Genomic DNA, 20008 nt, shown 5'->3' on the forward strand with positions numbered 1-20008 from the left:
CGAGTCATTTTCTGTCCTGTGCGCGTCAGTCGAGTCCCTACAGCTGAGCGCTCGCGGGGCTTAAGGACAGAGATATGGAATTCTGAACAGAAAAGAAGGCTCAACCCACACAAGTTGCGTTGCACAGGTTCCATTGTCGGTGGTCTATCCATTGAGTTCACAGCTGCATCGTGCACGGCGAGCACCGCATTGACCGAGGTCACCGGTCACGAGCGGCATGTCAAGCTATACATAGGATATAAGACATACTGCCCACTAGCCGGGGTACCCCCGGGTACCCTCGCTTTTTCGGTGGGGTACCGGTACACAGTAGCATTATACCGTATAATGGGAGCCCTTGGCATGGTTCCCGCTGTCAATCTACCACCCTGATACCCACCGAACACCACCGAAGCGAGAAACGGCTGATCTGATTAATTTAGTAAACGAGCCCCTATCAACCTAAAGCCAGAGGTGCGAAAATTCATCTTTACCCTCCTCCAATCCATCTGCTTCTCTCTCAGAGTCTAATACAGCTTGATTATGCGTTATCCCAACGTCTTCTGTGCCCCATCCATTGGGTTTCTCGTCCATTGTATGTCTCTTCCCAGTTCAACCCGAAATTCTGGCCAATGGAACCCTGGGTGGTTGATTATTGCTCCTACACATGGGATGGGAGCCCATTGCTAAGTTACTAGTACAGATACAATCTATCTGTGTCTTAATAAATCGTGAAATTCATGTACAGACGCACTGAACGCCATCAAGAGCAAGGGAGAGATGTGAAGTTCAAATGTTCGAATTCAAGCTCCGCATCAAAAACGTCCAAAACGGGCACTTCGCTGCCCGAAATGGACGCCGGCATCGCTCGGCGCCAAACCGCCTGCCAAATCCGCTCGAGCTTGGACCACTTCTCATGAAAAGACCTCCCACTTCCTAAATCGTCGAAAAGACCGTCGATTTGAGGCGATAGCTGGTCACGTGAGGGTACCGGGTACCGTGACACGGTTTCAATACATAAGGATAGCATCGGTTACCTGAGGCCTGAAGGCTTGTTGTGAAGGCGTGTTGCTCGTCATTTACATGCCCGTATGTCCTTTATCACATCAGTTACAGTCTTATGGAAAGCCTCGTGGCAGTGGTGGAAGACTCACCTGTGAATCTCCGGCCGTACATGTCGGGGAGAAGAAGGCATCGAAGCCATGTAAGCCATGCATTAGTGTGTTGGGCCAATGTTGGGCGGTGCAACTTGAACATGCATGCAGTCACAAGCAGGCCGAAGATCCGACAGCGACTTGGGCGTTATCTATCTTCTTATCTTATCACCCCGTAACCGACAGTCAGAGAATGCTAAAGACTCAGAGAGCTCGAGGGTGGGAGTTCTAACAGTGAGTCTTGACAGCAGGCACTCTTTCTTCTCAATCCAGACGATGCGTGCGGTGAGCAAAAATTAAGCGAGCCATAAGCGCTGGTGACACTGTGACGAGGGATGCCGAGCCAAGATTACATCAGCATGATTGACACGCCTACTCCAGCGCGACGGCTAAGCCATGGTACATACAATCGTGCCTTAGACGCCATGGAGTCAGCAGAACTATACCACATCAAACAGCAATTCACTCTTGGTTAGTTCTGCCTCATAGACAACGACTTCTTCTGCTGAACGGTTCTTCAGGGGCTTTTAGATCGCTCACCCAAGTCACACTGCCAGACGAAGGGTCCTCAGATTATGTTCCAACTTTGTTGTATAAAGCCCGCTCGTATATCGCACTCGATAACCCGAAAGCCGCCCTCGACCTATTGCCAGCCGACACTGAGAATGTTGCCTTGAAGGCCGTCGCTTCCCTGGCGCGATACGTTTCGGCAGCAGATGCAGCCGCCAAAGAAGCAGCCCTGGAGGAGTTGCGCGACCTTTCCGTTGAGATCGAGGGAGATGACGGCGAGGGTTCGCCAAGGGAGAAGGCTCTCGTGCGAGTAGTGGCAGGGACCGCCTTCGCGCGCGCTGGTGAGGTCGAGGAAGCATTGGAAACATTGGGCACGGAGACTGAGGACCTCGAGGCGTGCGTTAATCCACATATAATAAATATCAGCAAACTTACACCAGAGATCTTTGCAGCGTCGCCGTTATCGTCCAAATATACCTCTCCATTAACCGCGTAGATCTCGCACGAAAGCAGTTTGAACGTTCGAAGAGATGGGCAGAGGATGATCTCCTCCTGCAGCTCATCGAATCCAATATCGGGCTCGTCTCTGGAAAGGATGGCTTCTCCAACTCGCAGTCCTTCTACACGGAACAATTGGCCAATCCATCCATGTCCTCCCCCCATCTCCTCACGGCTCGTGGCGTTACCCGTCTGCAGCGCAACGAAATCCAAGAAGCCAAGTCCGACCTGGAAGAGGCCCTTCAACAGCAGAAAGACGATGCCGAAACCTTGGCTGCATTTGTGGTTGCAGGTGGCCTTGGTGCTCTCAAGAAGGATGAAACAGAGGAACAATGGAGGCGAGTCTTTATCAACGATAACCTTGATCGGACTTGTCACTGATGAGCGGGCTTCCACTGGCAGTCGTCTGAACTCTGAGCACCCTACTCACCCATTAATCCAGGATGTAAACAGCAAAGCGCAGCTCTTTGACTCGCTTCTTGAGAAGTTCCCTGTTCCTCCGCCCGTCTCCGTGTAATTTCAGTTTTGAATACAAGACATCTCCCAAGGGTTTCTCCCCTGGCGTACCCAGTTATCTGGCCTATGAAAACTCGCTTCCCTTTTGATTCATGTCATGGATTGACATCACCCAGACATTTCATCATTCCTCTTTCGTTCTTCATTTCCAGGTCCTCTGCGCAACTCGGACCATCCGACCAAGAGAGACGCTTCCACAGGCGGTGACATAGACGGGGGATGTTACACGGGATATCAACTCCTGAGTCCAACTTGGGTAGTCGGACAAACGAAAACCCTGCCAAGCAGGGTGTCTTTGTCAATCTTTCCCTTTTCATCAGGATCGAGGACATATCAACGTTTCATTGACGTACTGCATGGTTTCCCTAGGACACCGGCCTCCCCTTCAGCCTCCAGCCCAAGCACTCCACAGGGACTCGCGTCAAATGAGTTGCGCCTCTTTGAATCTTAGCGCGACTCACGGGACCAAACTCGACTAGGAAAATCACCGCCCCACTGACCCCATCAAGCAGATGTAACGTGAACGAGATCTTCGGTCCATTCTGGTGGCCTGAATGCACAATTACGGCCAACCTTATTCGCCTGGAAGTCCTCCACTGGATTTCTTGCAATGCCGCTCCCAGGATCAGAAATTCCCGTCATTCGCCCTGTCACCTTCGGCCTGTTTTCGCTTCCCGGACTCCAGTGATATAAATGCTTAGCTGCGAGAAGCGAGAGTTGTGAACCGACACCTTTTCATTTCCATCCCGCTGGTGTTTTGATCCCGACTCCCCACCTCTTCTCTATAACAGCCTCTTCAGTCAGGTTCCAATATGTCGTCAAGCAAGGTCAAGCGTATGTCCACTCTATTCCGCAAGAAGGAGAAGGAGGTGAGCACGCAAGGTTGGAGGTCTTTTGGCGCCAATACTCACCATCCCTCGTGCTGTTAGCCCTCCACCAGCAACGGTGTTGTCACTAATGGTGCTGAGAAGAAAGACGAGGCCGCCTCGCCGACCTCCCCAACTTCTCCATTGTCACCTTCGCAGGAGGCCGAGGGTATGAAGACGATGAGGAACTTCCGCGAGAGCGTGAAGAAGGGGAGCCCATTTGACTTCAGCACCTCGAGTATCGTAAGTACAGCCGTCCTCACTCAAAATTAGCAAAGGTTGACAACACGGCCCCGTCATCAAGGCTGCTGTCCTGGACCTCATCAGGAACAAGGAGTCGATCGACGACAGGAAACTCTTCGTGCGTACTCCGACCGACCTCCTTAGTCCCATATGTTCATGGTCCATCTCCCACAGCTTGAACATGCTCTTACCTTCATTTCTCGCCTGGAAGAAGGCCCTCTGGCTCGCACCTTGAAGAACAAGATCATCCAGCTGCGTAAGGCGCTCGCTTTCTGTCGAGCATAAACCCACAGTTGACTCTTCCAAAAGTTTACAACGACCTTACGCATCCTGCTTCCACCAGTGTTAGTAACCAGTTTGCATGGAGAACCGCCGATGGTTCCTGCAATAATGTCGATATCCCTGACATGGGAAAGGTGCGCCACCAATCCAAGATATTTTTATCGAAAGGGGCTCACCGTTATCTATTGACCTCAGGCTGGAACTCCTTATTCTCGTTCTGTCCAGCAAACCGTACCCCTTCCGAAGAACCAAATGCCCGATGCAGGGCTTCTCTTCGACACGTGAGTACTTGCACCTGTCGAAACGTCCAGTTAGCTCAATGGTTTTTAGCCTCTTACGAAGAGAGAAGGTATGTAATAGGGGCATTTCTCCAGCCATCGTGACACTAATGGGGCGTTTAGTTCGTCCCACACCCAGGTGGTCTCTCTTCTTTGATGTTTGCATTTGCCACTTTGGTCATCCATACGTATGTCACCCAGACCAGATGACCCTTTGCACAGACCATTCTAACCATACCACCTGTCACTAGCGTCTTCCGGACTTCACACCGCGATTGGACAATCAACGAGACCTCCTCCTACGTTGACCTGGCGCCGCTCTACGGCAACAACGAGGACGATCAAAACCGCATTAGGATCCGGGATGGCCGAGGTCACCTCTACCCGGATGTCTTTGCTGAAGACCGTCTCTTGTTGCTTCCACCAGCTGTTTGCGCGCTCCTGGTTCTCTTCAGCCGGAATCACAACGTGAGTGGATCCCCGCTTCCTGGAGTGCCCAGCCCTTAACTTTATTCCTGCAGTACATCGCCACTAAGCTTTTGGAGGTCAATGAGCGAGGAACCTTCGTCGATCCCAGCACCTTGTCAATGGACGATCCTAAGCAAAAGGCTAAGTTGATGGCTCAAGATGAAGAGTTGTTCCAGACAGCGCGTCTCGTGAACTGCGGCTGGTTCGCAATGGGTGAGTTCGATGTTTTGCTTTGCAAGGGCGGGGCCTCATTCTACGCTGTACAGTTGTCTTCTCCGACTACTTCTCTTGCATTCTGGGACTGGTCCGAGATGGCAATAGTTGGAGCTTGACTCCTTTCGATGTAAGCACGGATCTTTCCCCTGCTGTATGTCGGGGGTGCTGATTCTTCATTAGGAAATCCGTATGGAAGATCACACCTTGTTCGAACGTGGCAAGGGCAACTCCTGCAGTGTCGAGTTCAACTGTCTCTACCGATGGCACACCACGACCAGCAGGGAGGACGAGAAGTGGACCGAAGGAGTGTTCAGTCAGCTCTTCCCTGGCAAGCCCTTCGAAGAGGTCACGATCGACGACTTCAAGACGACTGCCCACAAGTTGCTCACGAACAGGCCACCTACCACCGAATGGACCTTCGGAGGGTACGTCGTACTCCCAACCTCTGATACTTCTCTCATTAATATATACCTGTGTAGATTGAAGCGCCAGCCAGACGGAAGATTCAGGGACGAGGATTTGGCCAGGATTATCCAAGACGCGTGAGTTCAAACACTGAATTTCCTACCGACAAGTACTCACCTTCGACCCAGAACTGAATGCGAGGCGGCTGCATTTGGTGCTCGCGGAACCCCAGCAGTCATGAGGCTCAATGAGATCATGGGTATTGAACAGAGTAGGCGATGGGGTGTATGCTCGCTCAACGAGTTCAGGAAGTTCTTGGGCTTGAAGCCTTACGAGACCTTCCTCGAATGGAACTCTGATCCTGACGTCGCTCGAACTGCCGAACTTCTCTATGGAGACATCAACAAGCTCGAGCTCTACGTGGGCTTGCAAGCTGAGGAGGCCAAGCCTCTTGTTGACGGTGCAGGTCTCTGCCCTGGTGAGTACATTTTCCACGTAAACATTCGGACGTAGGTGCTGAGCCATATTCAAGGCTACACTTGCAGTCGTGCAATCCTCAGCGACGCCATTGCTTTGACTCGTGGAGACCGATTCTTCACTCACGACTTCACCCCCTTCAACCTCACCGCCTGGGGCTACCAAGATTGCCAGCGCGATCCCAATGCCTGGGGTTTCGGTAGCACCATGGCCAGGCTGTTCTTGCGAACTCTCCCTGAAGACTTTGACGAGAAGAGTGTCTACACTTTCTTCCCGTTGATGACTCCCCAGTCCATGAAGGTGCATCTCACCAAGCTCAACCAATTGGACAACTACGATTTGGCTCGACCCAAACGCAACCCTTGTCCCACAATCATCAGGGACTATCCCTCCGTCGTTGCGATCCTCAACGAGCCCCTTGGGTTCAGGAGCCCCTACAGCCAAAAGACAAGGAAGATCATCAACGGCCCTATCAAAGGGTGAGCAACTCTTTCCGCATCTAAGTCTTGGGCCTCGCATTAACCTCCTGGATCCCTAGATTCTATCCCGCAGAAGGCCCGAAAGAGCAGGACGTGGTTCGCAAGGCTCTCAGCGGATCTCCCGAGGTCGTCGGCAAAGTCGGTACCTACTTCTACGAGCAGATCAAGAAGACCATCGACGAGAACTCGTATACCTTTGTCAACGGCAAGAAGCGCGGTATCGACGTGGTCAAGAAAGTCATCAACACGGTGCCCACCGCCTGGCTTGGGGACTTGGGTGGTCTCCATGTGAAGACCAGCAAAGACTCGGCCGGCAACTACACCGTCGATGAGCTCTTCCAACAACTCTCCGAGATCTATTCCTTCATCTTCCTCAACGTCGACCCAGCCAAGGTCATGGTCCTCCAGGAGAAGGTTCGCAAGTACCTCAAGGTAATCATTCCCGACATCAAGGACAACTTCACGGGTAGCTTCTCCCTCACTGGTCTCTTCAACACCGTCTTCAAATACAAGAAGCCCGTCCACCACGAGATCATCAGTCGCCTCACGGAGAACGAAACTCTCAAGAACCACGACGTCCTCTCTAACGTCATCCTCGCGCTCGTCGTTGTCGGTAATGCCGAAATCACCCTCGCGTCGACCAACATCCTCGACTATTATCTTGGAAGTGACAAGGCTGCCGATATTGGGAAACTCGCTGCTGCTGGGGACGTTGCGGGCTTGAAGCCTTACATCTATGAGGCCTTGCGGGCTGTCCCTCCTTTCGCTGGTGTCTACCGCGTCTCGACTCGCGAACAGATCTTTGCTGGTCGCAAGTTCGCCGAGAGCGAGCGTGTCTTCTTGGACATTACCGCTGCGAACAACCAGAGCCGTGAAGAGTCCACGAAGGAGATCCTCCGTGCTGAGGGTGCCTTCGAGTACCTTGGTGAAGAGTTGACCGTCGAAATCCTCGCTCAAATCATCCGCGCCATCTTCGAACGACCCGGCCTCACTCGCGCACCTGGCCACTCTGGGCAGATGTCCCGCTTCAAGACCGACAACCGACCTGAATGCCACCACACTTACCTCCACCACGGCGAACGGGTTACTGAATGGCCATATACTCTTTCCGTATTGTACGATGCTGCCTAAACACTATCCTCTTTGGACTCTGTATCATTATGCCTTCCGCTTCACGACCCCCGTAGTACGACACGTTGAATAATGACCGCGACGATGTATTCGAGTAGTTACGATATTCTCCTAAAATTAAATCGAATCTCATGGACTACCAGTGTGTGTTCTAAGATTATCAGCTATCCTGGTCAGCAATTCCTCAATTCTCTGTTGCCTCTCCTCCATTTGTACCATTTTCTTAGCCAGAACATCCAAGCCCTCGTGTGTCGCAGCCGCTTCGAGGTCGATCGGCTTTCCTTCACCACCTCTCGGCGGGGACGTTGTAAGAGGTCGATCACCAAAGACGGCTGCCCTCTCAACCGCCGGGGGAGATGAAGGGCTCCTCGATAGCTGAGGTGGAGGGGGTACAGGAAAGTTCCTTCTCAATGCGGCATTCGTTTGAGCTTGTTGCCGCAGCGCTTCATGAGATGGACGTTTACCCTGAACAATCGACGAGAATCGTCTCCGGCTTGCAGGCCCGTAGCTGATCGCAGTGCTTTCCCCCAGCGTCTGCCCTGTTTCGCCGAGCTCCTCTATGACAGTCCCGGTATCCACGACGACTGGTTTGAAGACTTGGGCCAAGGGGCTGAATGGTGCAGTACCCAGACCAGATTGAGGTTTGGACGGCATTAAGGAATCCATCCGTAGTCGAGGAGCCCGCGGTGGGGAGAGGGAACTACGTTTCCCGGTGGGAGCGGGATATTGGGGTGAACTACGAGGGCTTCGTTGAGGCGACTGCCCAACCCTGAAAAAGGGAGCATCATCTGATTTCTTGCGTTCCCATTGGCGGAAGAAGGGCCGACCATCACTCTCGCCATCGTTGGTGTCCAGGGCACTGTCAAACTCTTCTTCGATCTCAAAGATCTGTTCACCGTTAGAATAATGTGTCCGGGGAGATGAGGTACCGTCACTTACTGCGTCAATGTCGGAACCCGAGCCCGCGAAACCCTCGAATAGACCTGCCCATCTATAGTCAATTCCAAGACAACGACATGTGCAGACCATAGCATACCGAAACGCTTGAGAGACCGCGGCAGCGTGTCATACACCTTCTCAGCCAGGTACCCCACAGTCTCCGAGAAGCTTACCGACCCCGCCTTCTGAGACTGCCTCTCATAGAACGAGATCATCAGCAGCAATGGAAAATTAGTTAGCCTGATCATGAACACGTTGACCTGTATTCTCCGTTAGCAGGACATAGAAGGTTGACTGGAACTGGTCGAACCTTATGGAACCAGCGAGGAGACAGAAGGTAGCTCGAGGGCAGCATGATGCACAGAGCTAACAGGTTGATCGGAGGCTGGTAAGAGAAAAGAGAATCTGCCTTCACCCTGCGTGGGGTCAGATGGAAGGTCAGGGTTGGGTAGACGCAGGAACCTTACCCTTCGATGGTGGAGACAGCCTTTCTGAACATGGCCTAGTAGAGGGTTTTCAGCGGTTCGGATATGAAAGTAAAGAGTGTGGAGGCTGACCTCTGCGGCTGCGTCTTCATTAATCGTCGCAAAGGTGTTGGATAGGATCTGTGGGGAGGTCGGAATTGTGGAATTTTCCTGCATCCAATTGTACTCACGGAAACGAGAACTGCAAGTGAATGATTGTCAGCGTCATCATCCTATGCATCAGTAGGAAGAACTAACCGGTCAACAGGAGCGTATTGCTCAGGCAAGCGTATGTGACCATAAGAATGGGGCCAAGTACCGGGTGGAATTTCGCTAGATTGCATATGAATTGAAACTGCCATAGGTTGACCAGCAACTTGACGCACTGGCATTATCGAAGCCACTTGCATCGAGTCCGAACCACAGATCTAGCATCCACCATGATATTTGCCTGAAAGAAACGATCAGAATGTGAAAGCCGGTGTCCAAAGAGAGAATGTACCCAGCGGAATAACTGTGATTATTATAGAATTTGTAAGCCGTTAGCGAGGGTCGCTACCACGCAGAAACTATCCCCCTACCCAGCTTGGTTCCTTGCCAACCTGAGGGGCACTGTCAGTAAAATGCTGTAACTTAATAAAAGAAAAGACACCCACGTCCAAAGGGCGTACAGAAACCCAGTAAAACAGAATATAGCAATACACATAAGGAACGTGAATTGGACTATCATGGCGCGCAAAGATAGCACCATTAAACTGTCTTTAAAGGTGACAAAAGCGAGTCTGGGTCGAGGGAGTGAGTGTAATTCCATGCCACGCTAGTGTGGGGTCCGCTTACCGAGGAAAGAGCATACAAGCTATGAGCGCAAGGACGTCGATCCCGAGCGCTTTCGCCCATCCCTCTGTATTGACCATGAGATGAAGTCCTGGGAGATAGAATACGGGTTCCTTACTGTGATAGTACACTCCGTAAACTCGTAACATAATGTACACCGCATATGTTGTGACTAAAACGCGTCCACAGGTCAATTCAGCGCGAACCAATAACGCAGGAGCCCCGTACTCACCGAATGCCAGGTCGAACGCGTTCTGCCAAGAATTATGAATAGGGGGCCAAGCCTAACTTCGGTGGTGTCCACATACCCAAGTTCCATTGAAGTACACTGAAAACCATGCGTTCAGATATACTTCCTGTGTAGATTTAAGCAGCGAGAAGCATTAGCTTACCTTTAATTCCATGCTCCTGCATAGCAGCAAGCTTTTCCAAGGTAAAGCCAAGCGCGTATATGATGAAGCATATCTCTGCGGTGTTAAAGTGGGCAGGGGTGCTGACTTCGATAGCGATGACGTAGAGGATAAAGAGAATGAGAAAACTGTAGAGATAAGTCGCTGTCAGAAGGTGACGAAAGGGCGTGGAGAGAGAAGCAGACTTTGTATATTCAAGAACAGATCGTATAAATGGGACTTTGAGCCTGAAAAATTGTCAGGGACAGCACGATGCAGAATGTGCGACTTCAACACACCGGTAATGGTCTAGCAACGGCGCTTTATGTGGGTCGTAAAAGTGGATCGGATTTCGTTTGTATGTCTGGCCAACAAGGTGAACATAGTCTCCAGCGGGACCCAGAAGTATACTAACGTCGGATAATATCGAATGGGTACTCTCGGCCTGGTAGACACATTTCCCGCTAAACAGAGTTAAGTGGTGGCGTCTACAGTTCGTTTCGCAGCATGATACCCACGTCCAGATAGCTTGGATTACTTTCTGACAAGATGAACTCTTGATGAAGCGTTTCGCCTTGCCGAGAATAGCCATTTCAATAGCATTCCCAACTCTATCTTCAAGTTCCTCATCGCGTTCCGCCTGTGCTCGGGCCAAGAGTTTCGGGTCGGCTCCAGAGTAGACAGGCCAGACAGTGGTCAAGACCAAGGTGAGGTCAAGCATGCTATTGGCATAGTGGCGGAAGGTTCTGGTAGCCAGAATTTCACACAACGCCGCACGGGAGTTGGAGAGCGTGGCTGTGGTCGGGTTGTCGTCTCGAGAAAAATGAACGCGGTTGAGAAGGAGACAGAACACCACAGACTTGTTGCCGCTCTCTTGAATCGCGGTGTACTTCTCAACGAGCGGTCTGACAAGTGTGTAATTCAAGTCAGGAGCCAAGAGCTGGGCAAATGGTTAGGATGGCCGCAAGAGAAGTGTGGTCGACTGGGAACCCACCGTATCATAACTGAGCGGCGTATCTACGAGAAGTGTTAGCATGCGCCTTTTGAGAAGGAGGAAAGTCTCGAGCGTACCGATATAATGCTATGGAGGTCGCGGAATGCCTGGCATTAAGTACCAATCCCTATAGGAAGGCGGGGCGACTTACAATCACGTCCTAACGGGAGTGTAACTCGTCAAGAGGTCCACCCACTTAGTAGCGATTTACTTACCGCTCTTATCATGTGTATTAGAGGGTAGACCTTCGTATCTTCAATGACTTCCCTGATACCGGTGCCGGATGGAGCTCTCAGAAATGCGCATATTTCGCTATAGGACATGGCATACTCACTGGCTGAGCAGGGGGGTGTTTTCAGTCTGAGCCTCTGACATTTTGCAAAAGAATCAAGAGGGTCAGGATTTGCATCGAGAGTTGGGGACGACGGTCAAGGTTGGGAGCAAGCAACAACAGCGTCCTGTGTCAGAATTTAGAAAGTGCATCATAATTCATACTCCGACGCCACAGTGGACAGGAGAGATCCCTGCATCTTTCTTGCTAGGTTCATCGAGTTTTGGTCGCTCAGGGTAGTCGTGGATGGCGCGAAAAGCTAAGCGGTCAACCTAATAGCAGCTTCTTCATTGGGCGTCCGACCGACCACCGCGTCCTTGATGTCACCATCAACGCGCGGGATTGGTCTGCTCCAAGACATCTTCCCCTATTTATGGCCTATTAGTTTCCACTAGATTTCTAGATAAAGAATTTCAGAACAGCCTCGTGTCGAGTCTCCAAGTTCCAAAGGAATATTGGCCGCAGAGCGCGTCGCCCTCGTACTTGGCGGGACGTGAATTGCAACTCCGATCCACGCGTTGGCGCGTTGGCGCGTTGTCGCTTGTTACAAACCCTCAACTCCGTCCAAATCCTCTCCATCGCCTTTTGCCCACAGACACAATGCAGGCAAGCACAAGACCACCGGGAAGCAACCAGCCTCCAGTAAAGATCTATAATGCTGTATATTCCTCGGTTCAGGTAATTATCTCCAATTTCCTGAACCCGTTTTCGTGACTCTGACGCGGTTCCCCCGCTCCCACAGGTCTATGAGTGCATGGTCCGAGGCATAGCAGTCATGAGGAGACGCAACGACTCCTATGTAAACGCCACTCAGATTCTAAAGGTCGCTGGTGTGGACAAAGGTCGCCGGACAAAGATCTTGGAAAAAGAAATTTTACCAGGAAAACACGAAATCGTGCAGGGAGGATATGGAAAATACCAAGGCACATGGTGAGATTCTCAAGTCTCGAGCCCCCTAAACCAACGTCCAGATTACTTACCGCCGGTCACAGGATACCACTCGAACGGGGCCGCGACATAGCCGCTCAATATGGTGTCGCACCACTCTTGTCACCTTTGTTTGATTTCCAACCCAGCACTAATTCACTGGGAGCACTGCCAGTCTCGACCCCTGGCGGTACGGCCTCACCCCGTCCACTTTCAGCATCCTCTTCGTACTCAAGTATGGGTGTGGCCGGTCAATATATTCCGTCAAGTATCCCATCAAACCTCCCACCCGCCCCCATTATGCCCGGGTCTGCACTCAGGTTACTTAACCAAGGTCGAGCTCAGGGTCTATTCACCCCCTCTACTACAAGTGCGACCCTCCGACCAGCTGGATACCACTCACCTGGCCCCTATGGTACCAGCTATGCGCCGTCTCCTCAACCCCAGTCCTCTCAAACACCGCCGCCGGGCTCTGGTCTCAAGCGAAACCGCTCAGAAGCAGAAGTAGAGGGCTACCACTCCCAACCTCACGGTAAGTCTATCACCATCCTAATTCGTTATTCGACACTAACGGCACCCAGATGTTCAAATGGCTGATGCTCCCCCGCCGAACACGGCATCTCAACCCAACGAAGATAACCCTTCTCCCGCCAAACGACTACGAACCGATGGATCTATCACAACCGAACCAGCATCTTCTCAAGGCCAATGGCAACAACAACAACCTTTGCCCTATGCTTCCCAGCAACGGTCAGGACCAGGGCTCTCTCAACTCTCTGGCCACAACGGGCACGGTTCATCCCGACCTCCCAGCTCCCTATCTGCTCCAAATGGCAATCGACCGGCCCACACGAACCCAGAGGATCAAACCCGCAAGACGCGCTTCTCTTCCAAACCTTCCATGCCGCGAGGCATGGATCCTCATATGCCCTTCAAAGACGCGCGACGCTCTGCATTGATCGCCTTGATTTGCCATCGAGACGATCCCACCTCCGTCATCGACCTTTTACGCGAAATTTCTGCAGACCACTTGAACCCTCCATCGTTTGACGTGGATACTGTGCTGGATGATCAGGGACATACAGCTCTACATTTGGCGGCGAGTATGGCGAGGACGCAGACCGTGGATATGTTGATCCAGACGGGCGCGGATATGCATAGAGGGAACCATTTAGGCGAAACACCTCTCATTCGGGCGTGCCTTGCAACGCCCAACTCGGACCAGCAGAGTTTCGCTACCCTAGTGAACTACCTCCATGATTCCATTTGGACGCTGGACACGTCCAAGAAGTCAGTGGTCCATCATATTGTCTCGCTGGCCGGGGTCAAGGGAAGGGCCGTGGTGGCACGGTACTATCTAGACCAGATCTTTTACTGGATCGCTCAGCACGAAGGCGGGGACTTTAGGTCATTGGTTGACTTGCAAGATGAGCATGGAGACACAGCTATAAACATTGCTGCAAGGGTGGGCAACAGGAGCTTGGTGCGGACGTTGTTGGATGTTGGTGCCAACAGAGTTCTCGCGAACAAGCTTGGCCTCAGGCCTGGTGATTTCGGTGTCGAAACAGAGGTTCGTTCCCTGGAATCCTTTCTAGTCGTCGTACTGATGTACGGTTTTCTACAGGAACTGAGCAGTGGACTCCGAGCAGAAGACCTTATTTCATCACTACGAACAGGTCCTCCTGCTCCCGTCCAAAAGAGCCAGGATGTTATCGCAGGTAGGTCTCTTATCTCTCTTTCACCGAAAGCCAAACTCACTTGCAAACCCTTTCGTAGACATGACAAGCATGATCCAATCCCTCAGCACCGAATTCCAAGCCGAAATCAAATCCAAACAAGACTCCCTCGACGTGACCCAAGCCCACCTCCGCGCCGCAACTCGCGAGCTTTCCGAACAACGCAAACAGATTCAGACATGGCAAGCGCGGTGTGGCGACCTCGACCAAATTAACCAGCGGGTCCGAAACGTCGAGAAGGCGATCGCGGAGGAGGATATGTTCGATTGGACGGGGAGGACAGAGTTGGATGGCAAGGATGGCAAGGAGAAGGGTGGACCGGCGTTTGCGTATAGAGGGAGCAAGAGTACGATGGTCGGGGTTGGTGGGTCTGTGGACGTTTCGTTTAGTGTCGAATCGGAGCCACCGCTGCCTACGACGGATACGGCGGCAAGTTTGGTCAAGTTGAGGAGGTTGAAGATGTGGCATCAGAGGATGGAGGAGTTGGTTAAAGGGAGGTTGAAGGGTTTGCAGGGCGCGAGTGCGGAGAAGGAGTATCAATGCAAGAAGATCGTTGCATTGTGTACTGGTATCCCCCTTGATAAAGTGGAGGAGGTGAGAATGCTTTGCCGTGTCATCGATTAAATACTGACACATTTGTGCAGATGTTGGACAACTTGGTCATCGCTGTTGAGAGCGAAGCTCAAGTTGTCGACATTGGCCGTGTTTCTGGATTCATGCAAAAGGTACGCCCAGCAAAGATTTGTTCTTCCTTTACTTCTTCTGACTCTCCTCTTCAGGTCCGCGATGGTATTATCTAACGACCTCTCTGGGACTTTCATCTTGTCTGTACTTGTATCCTTGTATCATCTCCGTGGACCTCTCACGCGTCATGTCATTATGAATAATATATTCCTGGTGCATATGTATTCCATCCCTACACAGATCATGCAATCTCTTCGGGAGCAAAGAGCTGGAAGTTACGGTTGTACGTCCCAGACGCAATCATATCCCCATCGCTCGTGATGTCAACCGACATGACTTTACCTGCATCGGTCGAAAGCGTTCTCAAAAGCTGCCAATCATCCGCACTCCAGATCTTCACCAGCCCATCATAGCCTGCTGAAGCAAAGAACAGCCCAGAACGGTACCTCCACTCCTCTTCTGACCATTTCAATTCTGACTCGGAATCGGGCTTTTGAGCGTCGGGGTTCTCATCCTCGCTCTGGTCTTTCATTTCGACGTCAGAGGAGGGTGACGGCTGGTTCTTGAAGAAGAGGTCGTTGGCGTGGAAGAAGCGGATGTCGGAGACGTTGGAGAGGTGGGCGGGGATGGTGTACAGGGGTTTGATAGACCGCATGTCCCAGACGCGGATTGTGTCGTCGCTTGCACCCGTGGCAACTTGGTATCTGAAGGAAGGATATACTAAATGCAATGGTATCATCGAATGGATGATAGTGGGCATACCCGTTTGGTGAGAAAGCCATAGCTAGGATAGCTTGTACATGTCCATCCAGTACCATCGCTGTTCGCCCTGTTCGAAGATCCCATACGCGACCTATCGCGTCCAATCCACTAGAATCATTCGTCAGTCACATCAAGCGAAGTACCAGATAGTACAGCAAACTGACCCAGAGGCAATAAGGGCACCGTCCGTCTGGAACTCCACCGAATAGACTTCCTTTGAATGGCCTTCTTGCAGCAAGAGCTCTTTGGCAGTATTGACGTCCCATAATCTCCATGTCGTGTCGAAACTGGCGCTTGCGACATAATCGCCTGAAGGGTGGAAGGCGACACGGCATACGCGGTCTTGGTGGCCTGACATCACAGAGACAGGTTGGTCGCTGCAACCCGCGTCAGTTAAAATGAAGACTACGTGAAAGTTTTCGTTACGCACTTGTTCAACGACCACAAGTTTACGTTTCCTTCACCGGCACCACTTGCAAGGTTGACCACGTCTGGGGATAGGGAAAGCGTCGCCTGAGGATGCCATGCAACGCCGCCGACCTTGTCTGTATGACCTCGCAGTGCCTTGATTTCCGTGCACTCTGGTACATTCCACAGCTTTACAGTTCCCGACCAACTTCCTGTCGCAAGAATTTTGTTGTTGGGTGCAAAGCGTACTTGCGCAATAGGCCGTTCGTCGCCGATTTGAGAGCCAAGATTCGAGAATTTCTGGATAGATTCTTCAGGACACGACTACTCCATAGAGCTCATGTCACCACTCACCTTGACCTCGGCAAAGACCTTCTTGCGAATATCGACTATGCGACCAAGGTCGAGTTTACTGTCTAGTCGCTGTTGGGCGATGCGCTTTTGAGCTCTGAAAGAGAAAGGGGGAAATGACGAGTAATAAGCACCTTGGACAATCGTTTATTGGTAGAGTAACTCCAACCTGGGGAGAGAATACTCCGCTATCCGTCTTCGTGCTTCAAGCAATTCCAGAGACCCCGGTGTATAGAACTCTTCTTGCTATTTGCAGGTTTAATCGGGTGGATATGAAGTTCTCGTGAATGTACACATACCTCGTCTTCTTCGCTCTCGCTGGATGATTCTTCATCCACCGCCATTTGGTCGTCGCCTCTTGCAGCATTGATTTGCGATAGCACATAAATTAGACGGTCTCGTCTGTCTGCTGCCTACGCCACCCTTAGCATCTCCAGCCAGAGTGTGCATTGAGAATTTTACATACACGTTCACCGAACAGCGTTATAGGTTCTCCGATTTCACGCAGCCTTGCTTTGACTTTATTATCGTCCGTCGGCGCTGCAATGCCTCGCGCCTTCTTTTTGCGTTCGAGTTCATCTAGAATGACTTGGTTTTCGAGGCGAGCGCGTTCAGAACCGAGGTAGTTGCCATCGTCGACAAGGGTGTCGTAGGTGAGCTCCGCCATCGTGTTCAGAGAGCGGTGAACGATGCACTACTTGCGTAAATGGGAGTTTGAAGCCAAGTCTGTTCAACGCAAGGCGCGGCCATTGGCGTCTGCCAAGCAGCGTTCGGAAACGGTATTTCATTCTCACACCACGACGTCGACCAGATTTCACGAGCCGAAGCGCGCAGGGCTGAGGCAGCCACGAAATCAATACATGGACTAGGATTGGGTAGGTTGTATTAGATTATAAGGATGAGATTGTACTGAGGTGCTGCTGTTTGCGGTTTGTGTATTTATGACAGATCTGGCATTCGGCGAACAACCTTGCCCTCGTTCTGAGCATGGACGCGTAGTTTCTCCAACAATTCTGATTTTGCCCAACGTTCTGGGGGTGTCCTCTTCCCAGTGCACCAATAGTAGATGTCCCAATCCGGCTCGTCAAGAAGCTGGAACCCAGGTAAGCCTTCGGCCACCCACAAGCGGAACAGCAGGACGCACCTTGTCAAATTCCTTCAACTCGGGCACAGACATTTTGGCAAGGTTCTCTTGCGCAAAGGTGCTCAGTAGAAGATCGGTCTCCAAAGTCCCCCGCTTTCTTGACTGGTAGACGAGGCGAGCTCGCAGTGATGACTCGGACTCGTTGGGGCGGGGAAGAGGTTGGATCCTAGCCTCGTCTTCCGGTGTTTTCGTCGCTTCAACGTGCTGCGGCGTGTGCGGAAGAGGCCATGGGTCCGCATGGCGCCTCGGCGTCGTTGTTATCGTTCTTGCCCTTGTCACTGCATGCCTGGAGATTGACCTCGAGATTGTGGAGAACATGGTTGTTGGTCGCGTAGTCTTGAATTTCCTCCGCGAGACTTCGGGCTGGCGCCTCTACCGGTGATCCGTTGCCGCCATGCCGAGATCAAATTCCACGGTCCTGGAAAGGTATGTTAACCCCTGAACTTCACACTTCACAACCGTCCCAGTTTCCCGCTAATCGACATACACAATTGTAGAAACGTATCAGAAAAAATCTCTATCTGTTTCTTGAATTGAGGATATGGCTTGAAAGGATCGGGAAAGCCACAGCATCGATGCAATACAGGTGACAGTTAAATTGGGGGTTGCTACATACTAATATACAGGTCCGAAACTGCTACTACGATTCCGATTACGAACCAACTAATTCACTGAGATACTGGACTTTTCAGGGTCGTTCTTCCAATCTTGAACCCTGGTCAAAGGTGGAACGTTGTCGCTGCGTCTTCCCAGCGCCTTCGTGAATTTTGTATCCACCACCACCTTTTCCACGCCAGCTGTCCTCGCGTCGAACGCGGCGTAGAGGGCAGGCAGATCTTCCAAACCTACCCTATGGGAAATGATACTGGAGGCAATGCAAAGGCGTTGGTATATGGCACTGTACACGAGTCCGGTGAAACGACATACAATGTAGGATCCAGCTTCCCGGTCTTAATGTAGTTCTCCAAGATATCCTTCCAGTAGAGATGGACTGGTGCTTGACCATTTCCAATCAAACTGTTCACCATCATTAAATGATGTATGTTCAGACAGCGGTGTCACATCCACGTACCGGATACCCTTCTCCATCAAGGCACCGACGTTAACACCGTTCGCATATCCGGCGTAGACTGCGATGATGCCACACCTGCCCATCTTACGAACAGCGAGCAACATTTCGTTGATTGTCTCTGGGGCGTCGGTTTCGAGCATTAGGAACTTCTGAACCTTGTGTGTGAACGACTTGGGTTCATGGAAGGAGCCTAAAGTGTCCTATGAGTATCAGAATTCATCTATCGACGGCGGAAGGACCGACCTGCATCAATGCAAACGTCCACACCCTTCTCTCCAATTATTTCTCGGATACGTGCGGGTACGTCTTTGTGTTCCTTGAAGTTGATAGTCTCGATACCGAGAGATTGTTCGGCGAACTCGAGTCGTTCGGGGACTTGGTCGATGCCGATAACCTTGGAAGCACCCTTCAGCAGAGCAAATTTGGCAACATACATGCCGACTGGTCCAAGACCCTGCATAGTTACAATCAGCTCAAGACACCCGGGTTTCCGATGGTGTATAACGTACCCAAACAGCAACAGTATCGCCCTCTTCGACTCCAGTATCGACGACAGCATGGTAACTTGTCGGGAGTATGTCACTAAGGAAGAGTACTTGCTCGTCCGCGAGGTCGTCAGGGACGGGGAGAAGGTTCACGTTTCCTTTGGGAACGCGAACGTATTCAGCCTGACCTCCAGGGAATCCTCCCGCGAAATGGGAGTACCCAAAAAATCCAGCGTCAGTGGTTCCATACATCGCTTTCTGAAGGCTGTATCCAGGAAGGTAAGTGACAGTCGGCTGAAGGTGAATGGCATAGACTCACGAAGATGGATTGGTGCGGTCACACATGGACGAAATCTTTTTCTTGCAAAACTCGCATTCGCCACAGGCGATTTGGAACGAGGCGACGACACGCTGGCCTGGTTCGAGGTTTTTCACACTAGGGCCGACAGAGTCGACGACACCCATGAACTGTAGAACGGAACTAAGCAGTGAGCGCGTTTGGTAAAGAACGCACGCGACGCACTTCATGTCCAAGGATTTCTCCCTTTTGCAGGGCCATAATTTCTCCATGATACCTGTAAGAGGTATGAGTTCAGGCAGGCAGCTTTTTCTCGGTAGAACCACTAACAGGTGCAGATCACTGCCGCAGATAGTAGTCGCAGTGACTTTGAGGATGACGTCGTCCGGCTCCGTGACTTTGGGAATAGGGGCGTCGATCATCCGCACGTCCTTGGTACCAAACCAGGCCAAAGCCCTCATCTTCTCCCCTGATTCTGCGGGCTCATACTCTGGATGGACATCGGTGGGAAGAGGTCCCATATACTAATCAAGTTCAAATGCATTAGTATTAGTCTCGCTCACGCAGCATCCAGAGGAAGGTTATGTGGACGCACATTTTGGGCAGCGTTGGCGGCAGCTTGCATTGTGGTATCGCAAAAGGGTAATGAGGATGAAGTTTCGTGAACCAGGGAAAGGAGGAGGAAAGC

At 51.6% G+C, this 20008-nt stretch overlaps 7 protein-coding genes across 7 annotated transcripts; 3 read left to right on the plus strand and 4 right to left on the minus strand.

The window, feature by feature from the left end:
* The first annotated feature begins 1565 nt into the window (after nucleotides 1-1565).
* Nucleotides 1566-2693, plus strand: CC1G_00843 (hypothetical protein). The gene is made up of 4 exons (XM_001831244.2): nucleotides 1566-1604; nucleotides 1655-2039; nucleotides 2096-2479; nucleotides 2544-2693. The coding sequence occupies exons 3-4, from the start codon at nucleotides 2185-2187 to the stop codon at nucleotides 2549-2551; spliced, it is 303 nt and encodes a 100-aa protein (XP_001831296.2). The 5' UTR covers nucleotides 1566-1604; nucleotides 1655-2039; nucleotides 2096-2184; the 3' UTR covers nucleotides 2552-2693.
* Nucleotides 2694-3469: 776 nt separating this feature from the next.
* CC1G_00844 (heme peroxidase) lies at nucleotides 3470-7502 on the plus strand (the record flags this gene model as incomplete). Its single annotated transcript, XM_001831245.2, has 16 exons — nucleotides 3470-3526; nucleotides 3587-3766; nucleotides 3828-3884; nucleotides 3941-4022; nucleotides 4076-4182; nucleotides 4244-4329; nucleotides 4379-4397; nucleotides 4450-4514; nucleotides 4578-4794; nucleotides 4848-5007; nucleotides 5061-5137; nucleotides 5191-5435; nucleotides 5490-5552; nucleotides 5604-5893; nucleotides 5948-6371; nucleotides 6431-7502. 16 exons carry the CDS (start codon nucleotides 3470-3472, stop codon nucleotides 7500-7502), a joined length of 3201 nt encoding a protein of 1066 aa, XP_001831297.2.
* Nucleotides 7503-7631: 129 nt separating this feature from the next.
* On the minus strand, nucleotides 7632-11445 carry CC1G_00845 (hypothetical protein; the record flags this gene model as incomplete). The annotated part of the gene is made up of 25 exons (XM_001831246.2): nucleotides 7632-8390; nucleotides 8442-8485; nucleotides 8539-8701; nucleotides 8752-8857; nucleotides 8909-8943; nucleotides 8999-9046; nucleotides 9097-9107; nucleotides 9164-9238; nucleotides 9292-9356; nucleotides 9408-9419; nucleotides 9487-9507; nucleotides 9562-9687; nucleotides 9743-9806; nucleotides 9858-9911; nucleotides 9972-9993; nucleotides 10048-10067; nucleotides 10132-10277; nucleotides 10335-10376; nucleotides 10428-10492; nucleotides 10544-10592; nucleotides 10647-11068; nucleotides 11123-11145; nucleotides 11200-11209; nucleotides 11274-11282; nucleotides 11338-11445. The coding sequence occupies 25 exons, from the start codon at nucleotides 11443-11445 to the stop codon at nucleotides 7632-7634; spliced, it is 2499 nt and encodes an 832-aa protein (XP_001831298.2).
* Nucleotides 11446-12053: 608 nt separating this feature from the next.
* On the plus strand, nucleotides 12054-14916 carry CC1G_00846 (transcription factor; the record flags this gene model as incomplete). Its single annotated transcript, XM_001831247.2, has 8 exons — nucleotides 12054-12131; nucleotides 12196-12383; nucleotides 12446-12912; nucleotides 12962-13950; nucleotides 14005-14098; nucleotides 14157-14710; nucleotides 14761-14841; nucleotides 14896-14916. 8 exons carry the CDS (start codon nucleotides 12054-12056, stop codon nucleotides 14914-14916), a joined length of 2472 nt encoding a protein of 823 aa, XP_001831299.2.
* A 125-nt stretch (nucleotides 14917-15041) lies between these two features.
* On the minus strand, nucleotides 15042-16988 carry CC1G_00847 (U4/U6 snRNP-specific spliceosomal protein; the record flags this gene model as incomplete). Its single annotated transcript, XM_001831248.1, has 8 exons — nucleotides 15042-15504; nucleotides 15563-15670; nucleotides 15727-15939; nucleotides 15993-16270; nucleotides 16325-16418; nucleotides 16491-16567; nucleotides 16621-16734; nucleotides 16788-16988. The coding sequence occupies 8 exons, from the start codon at nucleotides 16986-16988 to the stop codon at nucleotides 15042-15044; spliced, it is 1548 nt and encodes a 515-aa protein (XP_001831300.1).
* A 102-nt stretch (nucleotides 16989-17090) lies between these two features.
* Nucleotides 17091-17783, minus strand: CC1G_14822 (mitochondrial protein; the record flags this gene model as incomplete). The annotated part of the gene is made up of 2 exons (XM_002910797.1): nucleotides 17091-17413; nucleotides 17466-17783. The coding sequence occupies 2 exons, from the start codon at nucleotides 17781-17783 to the stop codon at nucleotides 17261-17263; spliced, it is 471 nt and encodes a 156-aa protein (XP_002910843.1). The 3' UTR covers nucleotides 17091-17260.
* Nucleotides 17784-18048: 265 nt separating this feature from the next.
* On the minus strand, nucleotides 18049-19988 carry CC1G_14823 (R,R-butanediol dehydrogenase). Its single transcript, XM_002910798.1, has 9 exons — nucleotides 19916-19988; nucleotides 19651-19844; nucleotides 19546-19597; nucleotides 19342-19490; nucleotides 19047-19287; nucleotides 18781-18991; nucleotides 18538-18727; nucleotides 18393-18482; nucleotides 18049-18330 (listed from the first exon to the last, which is right to left on the minus strand). Exons 1-9 carry the CDS (start codon nucleotides 19943-19945, stop codon nucleotides 18129-18131), a joined length of 1359 nt encoding a protein of 452 aa, XP_002910844.1. The 5' UTR covers nucleotides 19946-19988; the 3' UTR covers nucleotides 18049-18128.
* Nucleotides 19989-20008: the final 20 nt, after the last annotated feature.

The sequence above is a fragment of the Coprinopsis cinerea genome, assembly GCF_000182895.1.
Source record: "Coprinopsis cinerea okayama7#130 chromosome 7 map unlocalized cont3.7, whole genome shotgun sequence".
Lineage (NCBI taxonomy): Eukaryota > Fungi > Basidiomycota > Agaricomycetes > Agaricales > Psathyrellaceae > Coprinopsis > Coprinopsis cinerea.

Excerpts from the sequence above, each read along its gene's own strand:
- CC1G_00843 (XM_001831244.2), top strand. The coding sequence starts at position 2,185 with ATGATCTCCTCCTGCAGCTCATCGAATCCAATATCGGGCTCGTCTCTG.
- CC1G_14823 (XM_002910798.1), bottom strand. The coding sequence starts at position 19,945 with ATGCAAGCTGCCGCCAACGCTGCCCAAAAT. Across the intron at positions 19,491-19,545 it reads GAGAAATCCTTGGACATGAA|TTCATGGGTGTCGTCGACTC; the intron begins GTGCGTCGCGTG and ends TCCGTTCTACAG. Across the intron at positions 18,331-18,392 it reads GGGAAGCTGGATCCTACATT|TATCATTTCCCATAGGGTAG; the intron begins GTATGTCGTTTC and ends CATTGCCTCCAG.